A 22,463-nucleotide genomic window follows, 5' to 3' on the forward strand; every position below is an offset into this window, starting at 1 on the left:
AAACCAGGAGTGACTGGTGGAACTTCAGAGTCCCAAAGTCAGCTTCAGCATCAGGCAGGAAAATCACAAGAGAGTAGAGACAAAGCTGAGAGCCCTGTGTCTGATTTACCGGGAGTGAACCATGTCTGTCATCTAATGCCCGAACAGCAAACCAGAGTGACTAGCTCAATTGGAAAGAGATGTTTGGTGTGGTGTTTCCTCAATAAAGCGAAAACGATGAGACACTAGGACACAGGTGTGCATAGTCTTCTTGAGCCAGTGGGTGGAAGATAATCTCCCAAGGACATGCCTTATGAAGCTTGAAGAGTTACTGGAAATAGAAGATGGGCTTGATCTTAAAGCTGCCCATAGAACTCAAATCCCTTAAGAAGGATGGATTGAAGTCCAGTTCCAGTTAAGCAAAGATGACATCATCTTGACTGTTCCTGTGCTGGCCAGTCCACAAAAACTGGAGAACTCAATCACTAGCCACAGTGTTATTGACTATCTCTTCTAATACCACTGCTGCAATTTACCTGATGAGGCACCAGCACTTAGCTTTATTAACAATATGAAACATCTATTTCCTCATTTGGGCATGGCCAAAGTAGCAACTCTTGTGAACTTCATCAGAAATAACAATTCTGACAAATTGTGAATGCTTAAAGTAGGGGGAAAGGAGTATGCAATCCCCAAAGGAACAGCCACTGATGCAGCATGTTGGGTTCTTACAGGCCTGAATACTGAAAGTTTAATAGCCATATTTGAGTCAGATGCTGCTGCTCAATGGCCTGAGGATTTAGACATGAGACTCACTAGCCAAAATACCTAAAGGATCACCTTGCTGGATAAATATCCCTGTGAGTAACCTTGTAGAACATGACGTAACGCTGAAAGGATGAACTGTGCTGGGAAGTTTACTGAAAATTAAATCTGAAATTTAAGTGGATGGATACTCAACAGATAAAACCTTTCCAGGTGGCATCAGTGTTTAAAAAGAGATGGTCATATCAAGTGCCAAGGACTAAAGCCAGCAAAGAGAACAGCCTCTAAGCGGAAGAGATGACAGATCTGTTTGAACCAACAGTGAACCTGAGCCATTTGTCAGAGATGCGAAGGAAAATGCTCCAGCAGACATTGAAAGAGGAGCCCAAAGCTTTTTCCAAAGATGACAGAGACATGGAATAGATCTCTAGTCTGCAGATGACATTACCAGCAACGTACAGAAGACTTGCATCTCACTGTCTCGTCCATTATATAAAGAGCTAAAGGAATATCTGCAAGAGCTCCTAAACAGGGGATGTGTTACAAAATCAGTCATCCTATCCATCGTCAGTGGTATGTGTCTGGAAAAGGGATGGTAGTCTAAGATTCTACATTGACTATTGGGGATTGAATGGACAAACCATAGCAGACAGAAATCATCCCTCAAATCCATGATGTTCTGAGCGGATTAGGAGGTAAATCCGGTTCTTCCTTTTGGATCAAGTGAAGGCCCACCATCAAAGTTTCATGGCTGACCAAAGCCATCACATCATGCCCTTCATTACTCCATGGGGCCTGTATGCATGGGTTAGAATCCTCTTCGGTTTAACAAATGCACCTGCTGCCTTCTAGGGTGTATGGAAGAGTGCCTTGTGGACCTTAGGGATGAGGTATGTATTACACGCTTACAGCAGTACCTTTGAAGAACACATGGAGAATGTAAGGGGAGTACTACAATTAAAGAAACATGGAATTAAGCTGAAAGCTTCTTAATGTGACCTCTTTAAGAGAGACGTATGTTACCTGGGAGTGGAGGGTGTCTGCTGAAGTTTATAAGATGGATCCAGTTGACACCACGGCTGTTTGTGCTGTTGCAGAGCAACTACCAAGCACAAGAGGGGAATTTCATAAGCTGCTAGGCTTCCTCTCCTACTATCAAAGGTACATTCAAGACTTCTCTCTAATAGAAAAGCCATCGTATGGCTCATCCAGTCTTTGCTCAATAAATTCTAAAGCCAGAATGGACCATTGTGACAATCTAATCTGACCTCCTGTATAACACAGACCATAGGACTTTGCTCAAATATTTCCTAGAGCAGATCTTTTAGAAAAACACCCAATCTTGATTTAAAATTTGTTAGTGATGGAGAATTCACCATCGTAAATTGTTGCAATGGTTCCTTACTCTCAGTGTTGAAAGTTTACACCTTATTCCCAATCTGAATTTATCTAACGTTAACTTCCACCCATTGGATCGTGTTATACCTTCTCTGCTAGACTGAAAAGCCCATCATTAAATATTTGTTCTCAAGGTAGATACTTGTAGACTGTAAAAAAGTCACCCCTTAACCTTCTCTTTGTTAAGCTAAATAGATTGAGCTCCTTGAGTCTACCACTATAAGGCATATTTTCTAGTCCTTTAATTATTCTTGTGGCTCTTCTCTGAACCCTCTCCAATTTATCAATATCCTTCTTGAACTTTGGACACAAATGGACACAGGATTCCAGCAGCAGTTGCACCAATTCCAAATACGAGGTAAAATAACCTCTCTACTTCTACTTCAAATTCCCCTATTTATGCATCCCAGTATTCCATTAGCTCTTTTGGCCACAGCGTCATACGGGGAACTCGCGTCCAGCTGATTATCCAAAATGACCCCTGTAATGTGGGGTCTTGGAAATAAAATAGCTGGGGAAATGGCAAATCTACAGAGACAGAGCTAAATTACATGACATTCCCCACCTCCGAGAGAGAGAGGGAGAGAAATGCATTTCACACTGTTTCAAATGGGGAACTCTGTAAGCTTAATAGTGAGACAGATATTACACCATACTCCACGTAAAATGCTGATATTGCATTCTGTTCCAAAAGCTTTATGAAATCTGTACCTGTTTGGTTGTTCTTCAGTATGATAGTTATGTTGTTTGACTTCTACTTCAAGTCAACTGTAAAAAATTAATTGTAGCAAAATAATGGTCTGTTAAACCAACCTAAGAAATGAGCTTTGATATCAACATCTTCCTATGGTATCGACAGACAAGTCAGGGAGATAACATCACAAGAACATGTAATCTCAACTACTTCTATTCATCACTGATCAATAAAAAGTGTTTAACCTTACTGTAACTGCATGCAGCAGCGTGCAGCTTCTTTCAAAACCTCCAAGTCAAGCACAGAGAATCGCAGCAGAAAGCAATATACGGGTCCTGGAAAAGAGAAAATTGGAATCATTTGAGGCACCACTGGCATCACGGGACTTTTAGAATTACATACACAAAAGCGAGAGAGAGAAAACAGTTGAATGGGACAAGCAGTTAATTTGAATACAAGCCAGTGATTGGTCCAGGAGGGAGAATGGAAGTCTCCATTAACCTGTGGAGCTTCACATTTCAAAAAGTAGTAATATTCTGAAGGTGGGAGTGAAAAAAACAGCTCTTTTACCCTTTACTCCTCGAAGTGACATGCAGATGAGGACAGCAAAGCCCCCCTTTTCATTGATGGTTCAATTATATTAAAGTGAAAGATACATCTTGTTCTAAATGGAACTCCTACAAAGATTAAATAAACTCGTTTCAGGAGGAAATCCTTCTGGAGCAGAAGCACATGCTGCCCGCAAGACCCACTCTCCAGGGCACTTAGTAAAGAAGGGCCAGTGGAGAAGGGGCAGAGGAGGGCCAGGCTAGCTGGAAGGAGCCCTGAAAAGCCTCCACTGTCTGGAACTCCTGCGTGCCTTTCCACAGGCAAATACCCTGCTCCAGGACATGACTTGCTTCCCATACTGCACCCAAAGGGATTAATCTGTCCCACTAAGTGCACATGGAAAGAGGACAATTTAACTAAATAGGGAAGTTGGGTTCTTAACATACAATTCAGAATGGTGAGAGGAGAGAAAGTACAGTTACTGGTTCAGTTTATTAATGCTCTGTGGGAGATTTTATTAGTTAAAACAAAGTCAGTCAAGCACCTCAGACCCTCACCTGGTCACCACAGCAGGAAAAGTTCCTGTGTACACACAAGTCAGCTGAAACTAGAAAACTCAACAGGTCATCTCCTGCTTTCCAAGGAAGGGAAGCATCTGTCTTTGCTTACAAATGCCTTCCTGGCCAGGAGAGAACAGAGACAGGCAGCTGCTCTCCCTCACACTGAAACAATATTCTTTAGGGGACCCAGGATTAAAAGTGCATTTATGATCAGTAAAATGACAGTAGTAGTGGTAGAAGTAGTGACTGGGAAACCCTTTATCCTGTGTGAATTAGCAAGTGAACACAGAATGCAAAAAACAAAGATGCACCACAAAATATACCTTGTTCAGTTATTCTCACAACTATAGTATGGCTTTAATTATAATGTTGCACAGTAGAGCATTTCATTAAATGAATGAAGACTTATTAAGAGCAAAAGTTGCAATGCAGTCTCTTACTGAGTCTTCGCTGAGAGGTCAAGAGACTTTTTGTGCAGTTTAGCAAGGTTCTATTGTATAGAAAATGGTATCATTTTACTACCCATGGGAAATAACAGATACTCAGGGAACAATGGTAGAGAACAGAGCTGATTTTTTTTTTTAAAAAGTGTCTTCTTTCTTCAAAATGTAATTGAAATTCCAAAATTCAAAAGTTTTCAACCAGCTCTTGTAGAGAGTGTAAGCCTCTTTCCATGTTTCTTTGTTGGCAAACCCAGATGGTTCAAAAGAGAGCTTAAAAAAAACCCTGAAATCCACCCTTGAAATAATTTCCCGCCTGGTTGACAATACAATAGACATTAAAGTGGAAATTAACCATCTAAGAGCGTTACTTCTAGTACCATGCATTTCTATCTGGTGCCCACTTGCAGAGCCTGCTAGATAAAGAACCTTAATACTCATTTGGTTCAAAAAGTGATGGTGTCTAGAAGATAGTGGTTTTGTTGTTTGATCGGATACAGCTGATCACTCAGGATGAAGTTTTCAAATATGACATGAAGAGGATTTAGCCACACAAACTCTCTCACATAATGCTAAAAATTCACTCAAATTGTAATGTCACAGCACTGTATGTAAAAAGCCGTTCCTTTGTCAAAATAAAGAAAATCCTCAATCCATCTAGTGGATTTTCAGCTGTTATCTTCTCAAAACCCAAAAATAATAAAGCAACTCTGGAACGCCCACATAGCTCTGACAATGCCCATTGATTTTGACCTGCAATACCCTCTACTATACCAGTCCTGTGATTCTCTTAAGAGAAGCTGTCACTCATGTTAAATTGTTTAGCAGTTGTGTGACATGGAAAGAACATCTATAAGACAGGGCAGTAAGAATTTGAAACTAACTTTCACTTGTGGTCAGAGAAAGGACAAACTCAGGAATCTAGAAGCTACAAAAACAAGAAGCTAAGATATAAAACCATTGGGTCAAGTTCATTCCTTGTGTGACGCCCAAATGAGGTCAGTTCAGTGACACAACAGGTGAACTTTGCCCATACGTTCAAAAAGCATGAACTATATGCAGAAGAATTTCACAGTGAAAGAGACAGAAGCCAAGCAAAGAAGGATAAATTATGTAGCAATAAGACAGTTGCAATGCTGAACTGAACAAATCGTATTCACCTTCGGAATCACCAGCTTAATGCATGTGAACACAATTAGGTATTAACTGACCACTGGTTACTTTCTAAAGTATTTCTTTGATGCCATTCACCTTGATATCTCAGCACTATGGTATTTTACAGCACCTACAGTGATATATAACACAGAAGAATGAGGAAGTCTGAGATTGTCAAAGCATCTATGAAACCAACTGTGATTACTATCTTGGCAAATAGCCTAAGCCAACATAAAGCGGATTTATCCTTAAGCTTTTGGATTGGCACACTATTTAGAGATGTCTCCAAGAGTGGCACCTCAGAACTCTTCTCATATAGCCCTCTGTGAATTATTATTAGGGTTGCACAGAAACCCCAATCAGGGTCCTATTGTGCTAGACACTGGGTAAGTATCAGAGAAGACAATCATGGCCTCAGAGAGTTTACAACCTATGTGAGGGACAGAACACACAGCTGAACCAACCAGACAAGCAAGGTGATGGTGGTGTTGGTAAAAATGAAATAAACAGAGTTAAACAGAAGTCACAGTTTGCCACCAGCTCATCAACTAAACAATCTATTTCTGATCTGAGAAATACCTTTGTCCCATCTGGCAAAATATGATCATTGGATGGCAGATCGTTGTGTCACTCAGGTCTAAATGCAACCTTTCACACTGAGAAGATTGGAGAATACTCTGCCCAAATCACTGGTGAATTATTGATGAGATTGAGTTTTGGCAGGCGGTGATGGGAGTCTGCACAATTTTAAAGATACAATTCCAGTGCCAGAATTAGGTTTGCCCTTTGGCAGGGTTGGGAGTTACAAACCATGTGCTGAAATGTGGGCCACGTGTGTCCCCCAAAGCCTGACTGCTTAGAGTGAGACAGCTTCAGACATTGCCTTTACAAGAAAAGGACTACACTTTCAAAGGACCAACCTCTGTACTTCTAGATGCAAAATGAACAACAATGTCCTTTAGCACTGACTTAAGAAAAGTGATTTATACTCAGTTAAAAAAATGCTTACAAACAATTTCAGGGCAAAGACAGAAAGATCCAACCAGTGATTGACAGGTGTCCTCTAATTTCCCCTGAAGAGTCAAGTAAGCTGAAACACAGGCTTGCTTATCCTTCAGTTAAAACAAAATAAAAACAAACATACATTAACAAAGCCAGAAGCCACATTTTTAAAGTGATTTCCTTTTTTAAAATACGGGTTATTTTCTTTTCCTTTGAAAAGTGTTATGTACTTTCCGCTTTGCAAGCTTCAATGGTTTTGACAGATATCTCAGAATCTGTTTTAATTGTAATAATTAAGCTTTCAACAAATCCAAATGGAGCACAAAAATTGGGCACCAATGAGCTACAAGATAAACAATCTGGTCACTCAATTACAGACCTAAAAGTTGCAATTCTTCAACAAAAAAACTTCAAAAACAGACTCCAACGAGAGACTGCTGAATTGGAATTAATTTGCAAACTGGACACCATTACACTAGGATTGAATAAATACTGGGAGCGGATGTGTCATTCCACAAAGTAAAACTATTTCCCCATGCTTATTCCCCCTCACACTGTTCCTCACACGCTCCTGTCAACTGCTGGAAATGGCCCACCTTGATTATCATACAAAAGGTTTTCTCTCTCTCCGGCTGGTAATAGCTCACCTTACTTGATCACTCTTGTTACAGTCTGTATGGTAACAGCCATTGTTTCATGTTCTCTGTGTATATAAAATCTCCCCACTGTATTTTCCACTGAATGCATCCGATGAAGTGAGCTGTAGCTCACGAAAGCTTATGCTCAAATAAATTTGTTAGTCTCTAAGGTGCCACAAGTCCTCCTTTTCTTTTTGCGGATACAGACTAACACGGCTGCTACTCTGAAAGATAAACAATTGATTATTTTGAACTGTTTGCTACAGCTGGGACCTCATAATGACCAAGACACCCAAATTAGGCCAATCCCATAGCAATGACTCCCTTCAAAAACCACAACAACCCCCGCTTTACAATTTAGTATCAAATTAAACCAATGAAACTGTTGACTGCCCTCGCTACATCCCCAAACTGCTGTCCCATCTACAAGGTTTTAAACAGAATTTTTACCCCCTTTGCTGATGGCTGTATTTGCATGCACATATTTATACATTGCCATAACATATATACATAGCCTTTCTGGTTACAGAATATCCTCTTCAGTTTTTACTGGTCCTTCAGAAGATAAAAGCAGCTCACAGAAGGCTTTTGGAAGTTTGTCCCACTGTTTAGACAGAATTAGAAAGTGTGGCCCACTTTCTGTGCACAACCAAAATATTCAGAAATACATATTAATGAGAGCAGGATTGAACCCAGAGACCCAGTCTTGCTTTTACTGGAATGTGTCACAACCTTCATACTATGAGTATTAATAATATTTTTGTTTGTTAAAAAAAGTAAGCTCTTGGAGAACCATATCAGGGTCTGCATCACCATGTTCAGTGTATTTGGGGGACAGCAAGAGTATTCTATAAACTTTTTATGGATTTTAAAAATACTGATTGATGATGTGCCCTAATGTTATAAGGTTCATACTAAGACCCAGTTTCCATCTCCAGACGAAGAACTGTATTTTAATTTTTAATAATTTTTTTTTGGCACATAACTCCAAGCAACATCAAATTGCTATAATGACTCAAGCCTACAACCCTCTCCTCAAAAGAAAGCGTACTAATGACACCATGGATCCTCCTTCTTGGTGTTAGCGTTTCCCCTCCAGGGGGCACAGCCCGTCTGTTAGTACAAGACACAAAGGATGACGTCTCTTCTACAAGGACATTCAGACTATAATGCAAACAAGTTATCCCCTCTGTTAACATGGGCCACAGCCCAAAATAAACCCTCATCCACAGACCAGGAAATGTGCAGGAAGTGCAAAGAACAGCAAGCTCAGCACCACAGGAACACTGTCATTGCTAACCCACAGGCTGAGGCACTGCTGATGGAGCATCTCAATCCTTATTTTACAGATGGAAAGCCCATGCTCCATCCTAAAAAGATGGGTTTCTCTCCCTAGCTTGTGAACACATATTCACAAGTGGTCTTGCAAGAGGCAAAGTTTCTAGTGCACAACAATTTGGGAAAAGCAAATACCATGCATTCTTTGGATGGATTCACTCCTATAAGCAGGTGTCCTTGGGCAACAGTATTTTGTTGCTACTGGATGTGGTATTTTTCAGAGCAGAGAAGTAAACGTAAACAGAACCTAAACGTATTGCAACTCATTATTCCTAGGAAATTAAGCAGCTGACCCTGGAGAAAAATCCAAAATGGATCAGTATTTTTATATGGGTTGCCGAAGGTACGCAAGGCTCTACCTCTATCTGTATAACCATGACTCGCCAGCAGCTATATTCCAGTGGAACAGCTAGCTAGAATGATGAGGGTAGCAAGCACAGGGGATTGAGCTTTCTCAGCAGCTGGCCTATGACTGCAGAACTCTCCCATGGAGATGGCAGAATACCCAAAAAAATCTCACCTCCTTCAGAACTAAATGCAAAATTCAGAGAAAAGATGGTCCTAGTGGTTAGAGCAGCTACACAACTGTAGCATTTCAGTGTAGACACTTACTACAGTGGCTGGAGAGGTTCTCCCATAGCTATAATTAACCACCTCCCCGAGAGGCAGTAGCTAGGTGGCCAGTTAGCACTGTCTATGCCGAGGGTTAGACGGCATCTCTCAGGGGTGCAAGTTTTTCACGTCTCTGAGAGATGTAGCTACTCTGATGTAACTTTTCAGTGTAGACCAGGACAGTCTCTCTGTGTCTCAGTTCCCATTTGCAAAATGGGGACAGTAGCACTTCCCTACCTCACAGGGATGTTGTGAAAATAAATACATTACAAATTGTGAGGTGCTCAAATACAGCAGTAATTGGGGTCATAGAAGTACTTAAAATAGAACTCAATTATTTAACTTGACTTTCCCACAAAACAACAACAAATCCGTTACACACACAGAAAATATGTGGGAAAGAAGAGAAAAAAATCACTTTAAAATATAAAATTAAGAACATCAGATACCACAGCGATGAGTATGAAACAAAAGTTCAGCCAGATCAGCTATTCATTAAAATGGATTCAACCCTACAGGATAAAACAAGAAGGAAATAAACACTGCCTCAGTGAGAGTGTTCATATTTTATATGGATATGAGATTCTTAACCCCAAAGAGCAAATTCCCCCCATCAAATTATCATTTCTATGCCTAGAGGCTTCAACCAAGAGTGAGGCCTCATTGTGCTCAGCACTTTGCCTATATATAGTAAGAGTCCCTATGTCACAGAGTTTACAGATTAAACAGACAAACTGTAAGAAGGGTAATGGAGGCACAGAAAGGAGAAATTACTTGCATAGGTCTCACACCAGATCACTGGCAGAGGGGTGGGAACAGAACCCTGATCCTGACCCCACAGTTCAGTGCCCTACCCACTAGACCATGCTGCTTAGCACACAGAAATGAGTTGGCAGCTAGAGAGGCTCCCAAAGTGGGCCACAGACTGCCTTTTCTAGTGTTCTAATGCCTCACAAATATCTGCTTTTAATCTGGTGCTGATCTGCCCAGATTTGCCAAACTGAACATCAAGTAGGCAACCTTAGAATTAAATCGTTTGACTGCTCAAAACAACACGTCACTGAGGCGATGTAGTATTTAACATAATTACATTAATGAGAAGATCTATGTAATGTTCCTAAACCAATAATGAAAGAGGAATTCTAATGATGCAACAAAAAACTGCAACTGAATCTCAGATTACATACTGGCTTGCGCAACAGCTCAGACAACTAAACACTGAGGCAGCTAGTAGAAATCTTACAGACTACACATCATTTTTCCCCACCCGTTGCTACTTTCCCTCAACCACCGCTTGATGTTAAACAAGCTAGATCCTAGCCAAATATACCCTACTTCCATTCCATCAGGAGCTATGGGGTAAACATCATTGAATGAAGTGTTTTAGCAGCACTGCCATCAGCAGTATCACCTAAAACAGAAAAAGCATCAAAATGAAAAAAAGCATCACTGTGAGGCTGATCTGTGCGAAAACCTTCAAATTCAATAATATATGTGGCAAGTCTGTCCTAGCTGCACAGCTCTCTTCTCCCAGGTGTGAAGAACTTCCCTTTTCAGCAAAGAGCAAGAGGAGCCATGTACACCAAAGAAAGACGCTGTTCCCAACAGATCATTGAATTGGTTTCACTGCGGTTAAGTTTACAGAAGTCACCACAGTTGTACTGTGTTGTATGTTTTAACTCCCAGCTGGACACTGATCCAGAGGCAATGTCAGCACAGGGTCAGTTTATACTGGAGTCATCCATAAATCACACAAGGCCTGGGGTTCTTTAGACATTGGTTGGATATTCGCAGCTAGGTTGGGATTGTGAGGAGGGGAGGTGGTCATGCCCAGGAGACTGCTACAAGGAGAGTTTTTTATTTTGTTGTTACACTTCCTTCATTAAAACACTGCCAAACAGTAATGCTTATTTAAAACTACAACATTAATTTGAAAGCGAAAAGGCATTTCATTCCAAATTCCTCTTTTTATGGTTGTTCAACATTTTTAGTTGTATTTTACACGCCAATAACTAGAAGTATCAGATTAGCAGTATTATTTCCCCTTCCCTTTGTAAAGGGCTCAGAGATCTAACAGATGAAAAGTGCTACACTGGTGTAAGACCTCAGAAGTATTATTTAGATTTAGAAAAAGAGCACAGACAATGCTATTGAAAAATCAAGGTGTTCATAATCAATTGGAAAACTCAAGTGCTGATTAGCTGAGGGGGAACAGTATCCATTTGCAAATTGTTTACTTACTAATACTTGCTAGTGATTGTTCATATGTTTGGTTTAAATGGGTATGGGAAAAGCCTCCATTTGATGTTCTATAGTATCTGGAAATATACTTTGAAAAACAATGCCATATATTTTTCCCCTCTATAAAAATGCTCATCCATTATGGAAACAACATATTAATATTCCTCATTCACTTGGAAAACAAACTATTCAAAATTCTCATACTAAACTCCAAATTAAGAACAATTCACTCCTGCAATGCATCCTACTATGCATTCCCTTGCTCTCCTCCCTCCCCCGAAATCATTCAGCTATTGCTTTTCCAAGGTAACATTCAATAAGACCTCCACATTCCACGAAGCACAAGAGAACTTGATACTATGACAAGGTTAATGTTGAAAAATGGGGCAGAGCAAGACAACTAGAAGGGGAGAAAAATTCCATTTGGCTTTCAAATGTAAAAGAGGGGTTTGGATTGTATTTTGTTTCCTTGTTTTAAATAAACCCTGCTTTGAGCAGAAAAGTCAGTTTGTTCCTGGTTACATTAAACACATGCAATGCACGTTTAAGAAGCGTGTTGGAACACTCTCAATTCTTATCTTTCCAAGACCTTGGAAAACATTCTGTCCCAAAAAGCAGGCACTGTTATTATAGAAGTCGGAGTTGTTCACTGTGCAAATATCACTGAGTGCACAGCAGCAAAAGCCGGAAAGTTAAAGTTCATTTGTACTTTGTTTCATTTATTACAGAATCATTTCTGCAGTAGAAGTAGAACTTATCTCTGGCTATTGTTGTTACAAATCTGGTGTGGGCTTAACTGCAGTAGGTCAAATAATTTACAATATTGTTGCAGATGGCTGGAAATGAACACACTGCAATTATAGAGCATCTTTTACCAGAGGATCTCAAGCCCATCACTGGCACTTCTTGATGGGCTCACTACTTCAATTTGCTTTTGATTAATATTTTTGAGAGAAACCAGGCCAATGCAGAGGGCAGCATTGTTTTCACCCAGTTACTTTCCTGCTCCTCCAAAGGGAGACAGGAAGGATGCAACAATAATATCTTTAAGGAGATGCCTCATAATGATGCAGTGCAATAGTTTTCAACTTATGGTTCACGGACCCCTAAGGGTCGACAGACTATGTCTAAGATTTCCAAAGGTGTCTACACTTCCATTAGAAATTTGTTATGGGTCTACAAATGAAAAAAGGTTGAAAACCACTGATGCAGCGTATCTCGGGTAAACAACTAAAAGGATTTGTTAAATAGGATTAGTAAGTCACAACGAGAGCCAGAGTCCACCCAACAACACAGAGCCACAAATGCCATGTACTTTAATGGCTCTAAAGGGAGGAAAAACAGGCTCAGGTTGCAAGTGAAATTAAAATGATTGCTAAGAGAGTCAGCGTATGGATGTAATTCACTTGCGCCTGGAGGCAGACGTCAGCATCACACTAGGTATCAGAACCTGCCATTGCTTTGTATTCTGAGGTAACAACAATTCAGGCAGCATCATTAAATCCTAGTTGCACCAGCAGACTCCTCCTGTAAAGTTTACAAGAAGACAAGGTGTGTGACATGAACGGGATTTTGAAAAGCGTCCCCCCCATTATACCAAAGCCAAGACTGTGAGACACAAAACTGACCACACAATGACTTCACCAGCACTGTAAGACGTAGCGGGAAGAAAAACATCCCAAAAGCAAGTAAATCAATCTGAGTACTTTGCTGGGCACAAAGCCTACAGCAAGAATACTGTGGCATTACACAGCACAGTAACGTATACCTTTGTGCCTCCCTTCATGGCGCTGTGGTAGCCTCTCCTCCTCACCATCTCTTGAAGTCAGAAATCTTTGGTGAAAGCAGAGTGAAAGTCTTATTTCTAAAGGATGACCACAGATTCAAGCGGCTACTCAAGAAATTTGGCGAACTGGCCAAGATACGTAGGGTTCAAATGTTATAACATGGAACGACAGATGCACCTTCACTCATTGCACCTGTCAACTGTATTTTCGAATAATATGGCCCTCTCTCAGTGGGGCCTCTAGGCACTACTGTAATACAATAGCATTACCGCATATAGTGAACTACCTGCATTTCCACATGCGTATAGGGCAAGTGACGGCACCACTATTCACCTAGACTAACACCCATGGGCGGTCACGTGTTGCAATAGGGTTTGTAAATGTGACTTCAGATCTCTTGGATCTTCCCTCTCCCAGTTCCTATAACTGCCAATAATCTTCCACCCTCGTCTCCCCGCCTCTCTCAGCAATACCATAAACAATCTAACACTAAGGCAAAAGTTGAGGGGTGGAAGGAGAAAACAGCTCTTTGAAAGACAAAGCTTTCAGGATATGTGTATTTGCATGGCCTCCCTGAAGTCAAGGGGAGGACCCACATGGTTAGTTAAGCACCTACAGTCTGTTACAGGATCAAGGCCTTCAACAATATGCACTCCAGGGCCGGGAATGGGGTTTGCTCTATATTTGTAAAGGCCTGTGGGTATTTGCAGTCCTATACGCATCATTTTATACCAACAGTAGTAACAAGTATGTTCTAAGCTACTGTGCACGCACACATCCCTCCACACATCAGCAGGCAACAGGATTCAAACTCAGGACCTGCTCCCCCAAGAGCACAGAACTTCTTATTGGAGACCCAAAAGAGCCACTCCACCAACACAACCACACTGCTGCAGCTCACCCACAGGCCTTTCGCGTTACCCTGGGAGACAGATGTTCTCTCTGATTTCATTTCAAAAACATATCCAGATGCAAGTGCCTTGTCACAGACCAAAAACTGGGGGTAATGGCCTGATTTTCCGAGGTACAGAACAGCCATTGAAGTCAATAGGACCTGCAGGTGCTCAGGACCTTCGGAAAGCCAGCTATAGGATTTTAAATGAGGATTTTGCCTAATATTGGTCTCATGTATAACAGATGATTCCATTCTCCCTCACTGCTCCCAGCTCACCTTGCTTGAGTTGCCTTTTCTGGAGATAATGATTCTGATAGGAGATGCTGGCTGGTAAGATACATTTTTTTCTAAAACCTGTTTCTCCCACCTTCTCCAAGTGCCCCTGGCATTGGACATTAGCAGCACTTCTAAATCGTTGAGTCTTCCTCAGTAGCTCACATCTTATGCTGTGTAGCATTTCTCTTGTTTGCTCACCAGCACTCCCAAACATCCCTAATATTACAGTTTGTCCTGCCGCCACAGCAGTTTATCAACTGCATGGCAGCACATTCAGGATTATACACCTAGGACACAATCCTGCAGCCTGAAATAAAACCCTGACACAGATAGGTCCATTCATCACGGATACTCACATGTAGGATGCCACAGCATTCTAGGAGGCAATGTGCCTCATACCTCAGGAATTACCACTTTGAAAGGCACAAAAGGGTGGTATTTCTAGGAATGGTAAGTTGAATTATACCACCTTCTGTAAACTTCAACACCTGCCCACAGATCTGCGAACACAGACAGAAGGGGTTAAAGTAGTGTTTCTGAAGAGTTAATCTGTTCGCCTCACCTGTCCCCGGAGTATGCAACATGCATATCTGCTATCAAGAGACATGTTGAACAGGTGGAGGTAGAAGGAGTTAGCAAGAGCAGAGATAACCCAAAATATGCATGGTCAGCAAGTTTTAGAGGAATAGAAAATCCATTTCCTTAATTATATAAGTTTATGGGCAATTTTTATTAAAAGTTACACTCTTACAAGGATAATTTTTAGAATTAATAGTCTGCTTTAAGAGAACAATAAATCCCAGGGCCATCGGTGTCACCACTAAAATGCCCAAGCTCTCAGATTTAAACTACTTACAGTATGGAAGGTTAAGGGACCAGCTGTGCTCCTTTTCTACTAACCTGGGAACAGACAGTCAGGGAGAGAAGAGAAAAAACGGTAGGGGAACAAGAGAAGCAACACCGCTTCACCCGTAACTTAAAAGAAACGACTCCCCTCTCCTACAGGCCATTTCATTTGCAGGCTGCCAGTAATGGATCTCTTGAGAATTTCAGGTGCGGAATAAGCAACAGAAGCAGATTAACTCCTAAGCAACAAGAATCCTATTTTCATGTAAATGTCCTAAGCAACTAAAAGTAAGTGAGAGGGAAGGAAGGAAGGAAGGAAGGAAGAGACCAAAAAATAAATCAGAGAAATAGTTTCTACCCAGAACATTTTTCCAAACTATTTCTAGGAAGGGCCCACTTCTCCTTATGTTGGTTTTGTTTGGGGGTTTTATTGGGGGGGGAGAGAAATAAAAAGGAGATTTTGATTAATAGCTTTTAGGGGCAGAAGGGACAATTATGATCATCTAGTTTGACCTCCTGTACAGCACAAGTCAGAGAATTTAATAATAATTCCACCCCGCAATTCCAGCCTCAAGATAACTACCTGCTGAGGTCTGTCTATGAATGCTCACACCTGCAATGGAAGATTGGGCTTTGCCTCCAGTAGCCCTGATGTGTATCTTGCCTTTGGTAATTTTTCAACAGCTTGAAGTGCGTATTTCTTCCTTTGCAATTTCCATCTCAACCAAAAGGGAAAGTGTAAAGGTGCTGTGGCTAGAAAAGAGAGCTTGGGACCAAGAAAGATCAGCTCCCATTCGGCTGCCAGCACACTCTCTGTCTCACTGAGTCCAATTCTTTTTGAGCTACATGGATCGGTCGGAGTCAGTGCATCTTGCAGGAGAGAAAGAGTGTGCGTGCACACTCCAGGGATGCACGGGAAAGTTTTAAACTAGTTAAAAATAAGTTAAAGGCAGCGCAGCCAGACCACCACCAGCACTTCAACTCTCTTTTGACCTACTGAGAAAGTATGTACATATCTATCAGGAGCGAATAGCAAATTTGCTTTAAGCTTTGCATGCCTCACCTCTGACCCCTGTCCCCAGCTCCCACCTCTGCCATTCCTTAAACAACTGAGGAAATGAACTACAAAACATTAACACAATGCGAAGGAGCAGACTTAAACCAACAAAAACAAGGAAATTGCAAGTTAAGCCTCTTGCTCTGCCCTTGATTCACCTTGCTGCATTTAGCTCCTGCTCTGCTCCAGGACCCTTCCATCCTCATGTACACAAGAGCAATAAGGCAAAGCGATGTCTAACCTGGATTATGTTTTTTTTATTCATTAAAGTGTGTTTTAACGTAGGCATATTTTCTTAATTGGCGCTTCACAAATGCAGCTAATATATTTGATTCTCCTCCTCCTCCTCTTGTTGTGAGATTTGCAATTATTTTAGGAAGTATTTGCCTTACACTACAAAGGGCATCCATTGGGCCCCCCGTGACAGCTATTTCATTGCTCATGCTAGAATATAGCTTTATTCATATAACTGTTCAGTCATTCTGTTGTATTCCTCTTTGGCCTTGAGACTGATGGAAGCACGAGCCCAACAGAACCCCAACGGAAGTGTCAATTTTCTTAGGGGCCTGAACTGGTATTAATACTATTTGTTTTCACTAGCAACATAAGACTCCTCTTAACCCTGTTCATCACCCTAATTACTGATCCTAATTGGAATGCAACACACCTAAGTCCCAATCCTGCTCACCCTGAAAGCAACAGGAACAAGATGCCTCTGGATCGGTCCCTTAAAGGGCCAGGGAAGTAAATGCTCAGTGTCCAAGTGAGGAGTTGCACTCAATACTGTGACGTGCTAAGCACTTTCTTGAATTAGGGCCAAAGCATTTAAGCACATGCTTGGAGTTAAGGGGAGGGTGCGTATGCCTAAAGTATGTGGTATAGTGTTTTGCTGGATCAGGCCCAGAATGCTCAGCACTTTGAAGGACTGAACCTCAAAGAAAGGGAGAGGGAAGTGGGAAATGCTTGGTAGAAGCACAGCTCGTTCTATAGTATCTTTTGGTATGGAGGAGTTTATGGGAAATTCATCTTCAGTTTTGTCCTGCACAGGGTTCACTGCACCCACACAGGCTGTGCCTTAGAAAAGACTCAAACTGGGTGCACTGAGTTGTCTCTAGTTTTGATGTGAAATCAGCCACAGTTTGCTAGAAACTGAGGACCAAGTCACTCAAAGGTCTATGAAAGTTGTAACAACCCGGGCAAGCTCAGAGTTTGAAGTGAAACAAGGATCTGAAAAACTTTCACAGGGGTGCAGTTTTTTTGTTTTTTCTTTATGTATTATTTTAATGTAACAATGTACCCAGTAAATTGAAATTTAAAAAAAGGAATCCTCAGTAATATTTACATTTAAAGAACATCAGGAATACGATGCAGCAGAATGTCTTGATGCTGCATATTTTACAGCACCAGCATTTGAAATCTTCTCATGGAACAACGATGCATCTCTAGCAAACATTATAAGAGGCACTAATCTGCCCACATTAAAACCACAGGGAATTAATACCACCAGCTTAGCAATTAACAGAAGAAAAGTTAATATACAGGAATTGGCTTTATAAACTTCCAAAGTCCAAATGTTACTCTCCTTCTTCCGAATTCAAACACCACACTTCCAATCCTCAACACTGGAGCAGTAAGAGGAGCTTTCCTGGAAGTGGAAATCCCTGCAGCAAAAATGCCAATGAGAGAGAAGGTTTAAGGATTGTTTTGTTTTATTTTGTTGGTCACTTAAATCTCAATACAAACACATCTACTGGCTTCTTGTTTCCAACAAGGCTTCAATGGCAACAGTACATGTAACTGATTAGAACAAGCCATGCTATTTGTTTGGTGGCTCAAATGTCTCCATTCCTAGCCCTGACCTTAAAACCGACTTTCTTTGACTTAACATTTCAAAAGGGAGGGCAGGGGGCAGAGATAGAAATAAAGACGAACTTCACATTCCAACATCTTAAGTAAATAGAAATACTAAATGATGTACATCTATCTTCCACTGACAAGAAGGGCTGGAATGTAAATTGAAAAAGCACAGAAGTGGCATAAAAAAAAACCCAAGAGAAATCCTACAAACATCACCCTCTGGCTTTGGAGTTTTGTTTTGTTTTTTTGTTCACACTGCATGTATTAAACGCAATGTGCAAAGGGTGTCATTCCAGATTGTTCTCATATATAGAAATAGTAGAATGGTGAGCTGTAAAAGAAACACTTAAATTGTGCAGACGTGTTTTGTACGTTGCAAACAAAAAAAAGAGAAATATGGACTAGGGATAGAACTTTAGAAATAGTTTTTGACCTCACTTTGTTTGATTATGGAATGTTCCTAATTAAAACCAATGGACTCATATTCTGGTTATGTGTAAGTGGATTACTGAGTACATAGGGACTTCTCCAAGTTTTAGGATATGATGGAGTAAAAAGGCCATCAAATGATCCAAAGGTTCAGTTCAAAAATATTATTTTATCTTTTCTTATAAAGTGTATTTTAAATGGTTTGTTTTTGCATCATCATAAAGAATGAGGGGTTGAGAAAAGAGAACATGAAGGAAGTAGATAAATGTACGAGGATCATCTTTCAATTTCATGCTTCAAGCGTGGGGAAGAAAAACTGGTCAATTATTATTTGGTGACACCTTTGGGTTTAGGGGTTGCACTCTCCTCCTTCTGAAAGAATTTGGTGGGGCCTTTTGTGAGAGTTTCTTTTCCCTATATACTTGCTCTCCTCTCAGACGTTTCTAAATACTTTAAGTTGCACTTGAAATCTTCCCTCCTGCAACTGTATCTTGTTTTCCTAGGCACATCTCCCACTTGAGTTATTTGAAACAAGTTTTCCATCACGAACTGTTGGAGACATCCTTTATTATTGCTACTAGTCACCCAGGAGCTGAAGAATGGACATTTTATTCATAGCAGGGTAGGTGCAGAAGGAGAGGGGTTGGAGAGAGTGGTCAGGTTTTAACTTGCTGTGAAAGTTATCTTCAGCTTCCCATACAGACCTGCAGTAAGCAGGGTGGATAACAATCAATGATTTTTTAAAAAAATTAAAAAAAATTGATTTTTTTTAATTTAAAATCGGATTTTTTTGATAAAAGCCTTTTTCAGAAAAAAGCCTATCTAAAGATAAATTTAATTAAGATACATTATAGCTCAAAGAAATCTCACCATGGAATAGGGATTATAAATTCTAATTCTATAGTATGAGACAATATAGCCATGTAATGTTTAAGAAAAGTTTTGTAAATGAGTTCCAATAGTTCATGGATTAGGGACCCAATTTTATGGGGTTCCAGGGGCTTCTGTATAGATTACTTAGGTTAATCTTTCTATCTACCCAGTGACTCAGGGACTCAGTGCTCAGTCTAGAAGATACCATCAGAGATGCTTAGTTTTGTAGTTCTCAAACTGTGGATTTATGTCTCCAGAGATAACATGCTTGTTAACAGCAAAAATGTTTTTATATAAATAAAATAAATAAATATAAAGAGAGAGGTGAGAAATCATAGAATATCAGGGTTGGAAGGGACCTCAGGAGGTCATCTAGTCCAACCCCCTGCTCAAAAGCAGGACCCATCCCCAATTAAATCATCCCAGCCAGGGCTTTGTCAAACCTGACCTTAAAAACTTCTAAGGAAGGAGATTCCACCACCTCCCTAGGCAACGCATTCCAGTGTTTCACTACCCTCCTAGTGAAAAAGTTTTTCCCAATATCCAACCTAAACCTCCCCCACTGCAACTTGAGACCATTACTCCTTGTCCTGTCAATAACAGACCTCAACCCTATTGTCCCTCTGCAAATTGGTGTACACAGAGTCAATCCCTTACCTCTCTCTAAAAGTGAAAAGTTTCAAAAAGTTCAATGACTAGAAGATTGTTGGGGGCAGAATAGATCTGGACAAGGAGAAGACATCTGGAGATAAATGCGAGAAGGGAGAGACAGGCAGTAGAAACAAAAGTGAAACTGTTTGAGCAGCATATTCCAGAAGTCTTGAGGTCTTTCTGAGTGTAGCCTTCATTGATTTGAGATCTACCATACCATTCTCTCACTAGAAGGAAAAACCTATAATGGCAGCAGGCCGTAAGAAAGACCCAGTTTGGGAATATTTTAATGGAGTTCCTCTACCTGCGGGTAAGACAGGTATTCGTGCAAAATGCAAATAGTGCAACAGAGAAATGCAAGGCCTGGTTGCCCAAATGAAACAACATCATGAGAAGTGTTCCTTCTCAGGAGAAAGCTACACTGAAGATGACGAAAGGAACATGTCTGAACATGCAGGATCTTTCATACTTCTTTCTTAAGGACTGCCTGTCTTCCTTCTGGATTATTCTTGAATTCTCATGTTTGAGCAAAAAATATAGTTGTTACTCTATGGTACTATCATTTTAGATGCAGCTATGATAAAAAATAAATAGCTGAAATAGGCAGATCTTCCTGTTACAATTTCACCTTTAAAGTAGTACTGAGTGTCAGTGAATGCAACGAGTAATACTAAATGAGCAGTATGGTAGTAATAATTAAATAACTGCATTGACTTATTTGTTTAGGAGACTCCATCCTCAACATACAGGATTCTGAAGACTATCCACCTTCAAGATCATCATCATTTTCTATAGTTTCAGAGTTATCTGCCAATGATAGTGTTTCAGTAACGTCATGTATGTCACATAGCCACAGTATATCACCTGTAGCAAAAAGAAAAAAAACCTCCATCATCCAGAAACAACCATAGATAAGTTTGTGATAAAAACCAGCAGATTACAAAAAGAGGTAACCGATGAAAAAATTGCCTGGTTTGTTTATGCAACAAACTCTCCTTTCCGTATGACTGAGAACCCACAATTCATTAATATGGTTCAATCATTAAGACGAGGACTCAGTCCACCCAACAGAGCAGATGTCACAGGCAAATTGCTGGATAAAGTGTATGAAAGAAATTGAGCAGTATGCAAAAGGTCTAGAGGGTGAAATTGTTAACCTGAGTCTTGATGGGTGGAGCAATGTCCACAATGATCCTGTCGTATGTGCTTGTGTGACAACAGAAAAAGGAATGTCTTCCTTACAGAAACAATTATATCATCAGGAAATGCACACAAAGCAGAATACTTGCAAGTAGCAGTAAAAGCTATAACAAACTGAAAAAAAATTCAAATGTCTAGTACACAGCTTGATCACAGACAATTCTGCAAACGAACCCAAGATGAGAAGAAATTATTTAGAAGACAGTCCCAAGCTAATAACATATGATTGCAGTGCTCATCTGATGCACCTCCTAGCCAAAGACTTCAGTGTTCCAGAAATAAAGGCAAATGTTGTTGAAATTGCAAAATACTTCCGTAACACCACTTTGCAGCAGCCGCTCTGAAAAAAGTGGGAGGAACCAAGCTAACTCTCCCATAAGACATGTGATGGAACTCAGTAGCGGACTGTTTTAAGCACTATATCAAGAACTGGCCTAATGTGATGACAGTTTGTGAACAAAATCGTGAAAAAACAGATGGCACTGTCACAGCCAAAGTTCTCAACACTGGGCTTAAGAGAATGTTGAACACATGCTGAGTACCGTGAAGTTTATTTCTGTAGCCTTGAACAAAATGCAGGGAAATAGCTGTTTTATTGCTGATGCTGTTGAAATTTGGAAGGAACTGAGTGAGATCTTAAAAAGAGAAATATGCAACGACAGAGTTAAATTACAAGCATTAAAAGAATGAATGGGACAAGCACTATCTCCAGCTCATTTTCTTGCAAATGTTCTTAATACTTGGTGCCAGGGTCAACCCTTAACTGCTGAAGAAGAGGAGCTGGCTATGACATGGACATCCAGCAATCATCCCTCCATAATTCCAATTATAATAAACTTCGGAGGTAAGGGTGAACCATTCAAGAAATATACATTTGCTGATGATGTTTTAAAGAAAGTCACACCAGTGAACTGGTGGAAGTCACCTAAGCACTTGGATTCAGAGACTGTTGAAGTGATAATCTCACTTTTAACAGCAGTAGCTTCTTCTGCCGGTGTAGAAAGAATATTTTCTTCCTTTGGACTAATGATTTCTCAATTTGGAATGTGTTTTGGGACCTGAAAGCAGAAAAGTTTGTTTTTCTTTTCCAGATGACAAACAAACAGGAAAATGAAGGTGAAGATGACAGAGATAGCTGCAGAAGCCAATATTTTAAGTTTCTCATGTTGACCTGGCTGACAATCGATTTAATTTGTGTTTTTTTTAAATATTTCATTTAAA

At 40.4% G+C, this 22,463-nt stretch overlaps 1 protein-coding gene across 4 annotated transcripts in view; it reads right to left on the reverse strand.

Annotated features, from left to right (window-relative positions):
- Positions 1-22,463, reverse strand: part of AKAP13 (A-kinase anchoring protein 13) — a 325,968-nt gene that overhangs the window by 260,425 nt on the left and 43,080 nt on the right. For all 4 annotated transcript variants that reach the window (XM_084642499.1, XM_084642498.1, XM_084642496.1 and 1 more), the window contains exon 3: positions 3,087-3,171. In XM_084642499.1, coding sequence (XP_084498625.1) covers positions 3,087-3,097 — 11 coding nt within the window. In that variant the 5' untranslated portion in view covers positions 3,098-3,171. The remainder of the gene's footprint in view (positions 1-3,086; positions 3,172-22,463) is intronic.

This window comes from Lepidochelys olivacea (assembly GCF_965140295.1).
Source record: "Lepidochelys olivacea isolate rLepOli2 genome assembly, chromosome: 10".
NCBI classification, from domain to species: Eukaryota; Metazoa; Chordata; order Testudines; family Cheloniidae; genus Lepidochelys; species Lepidochelys olivacea.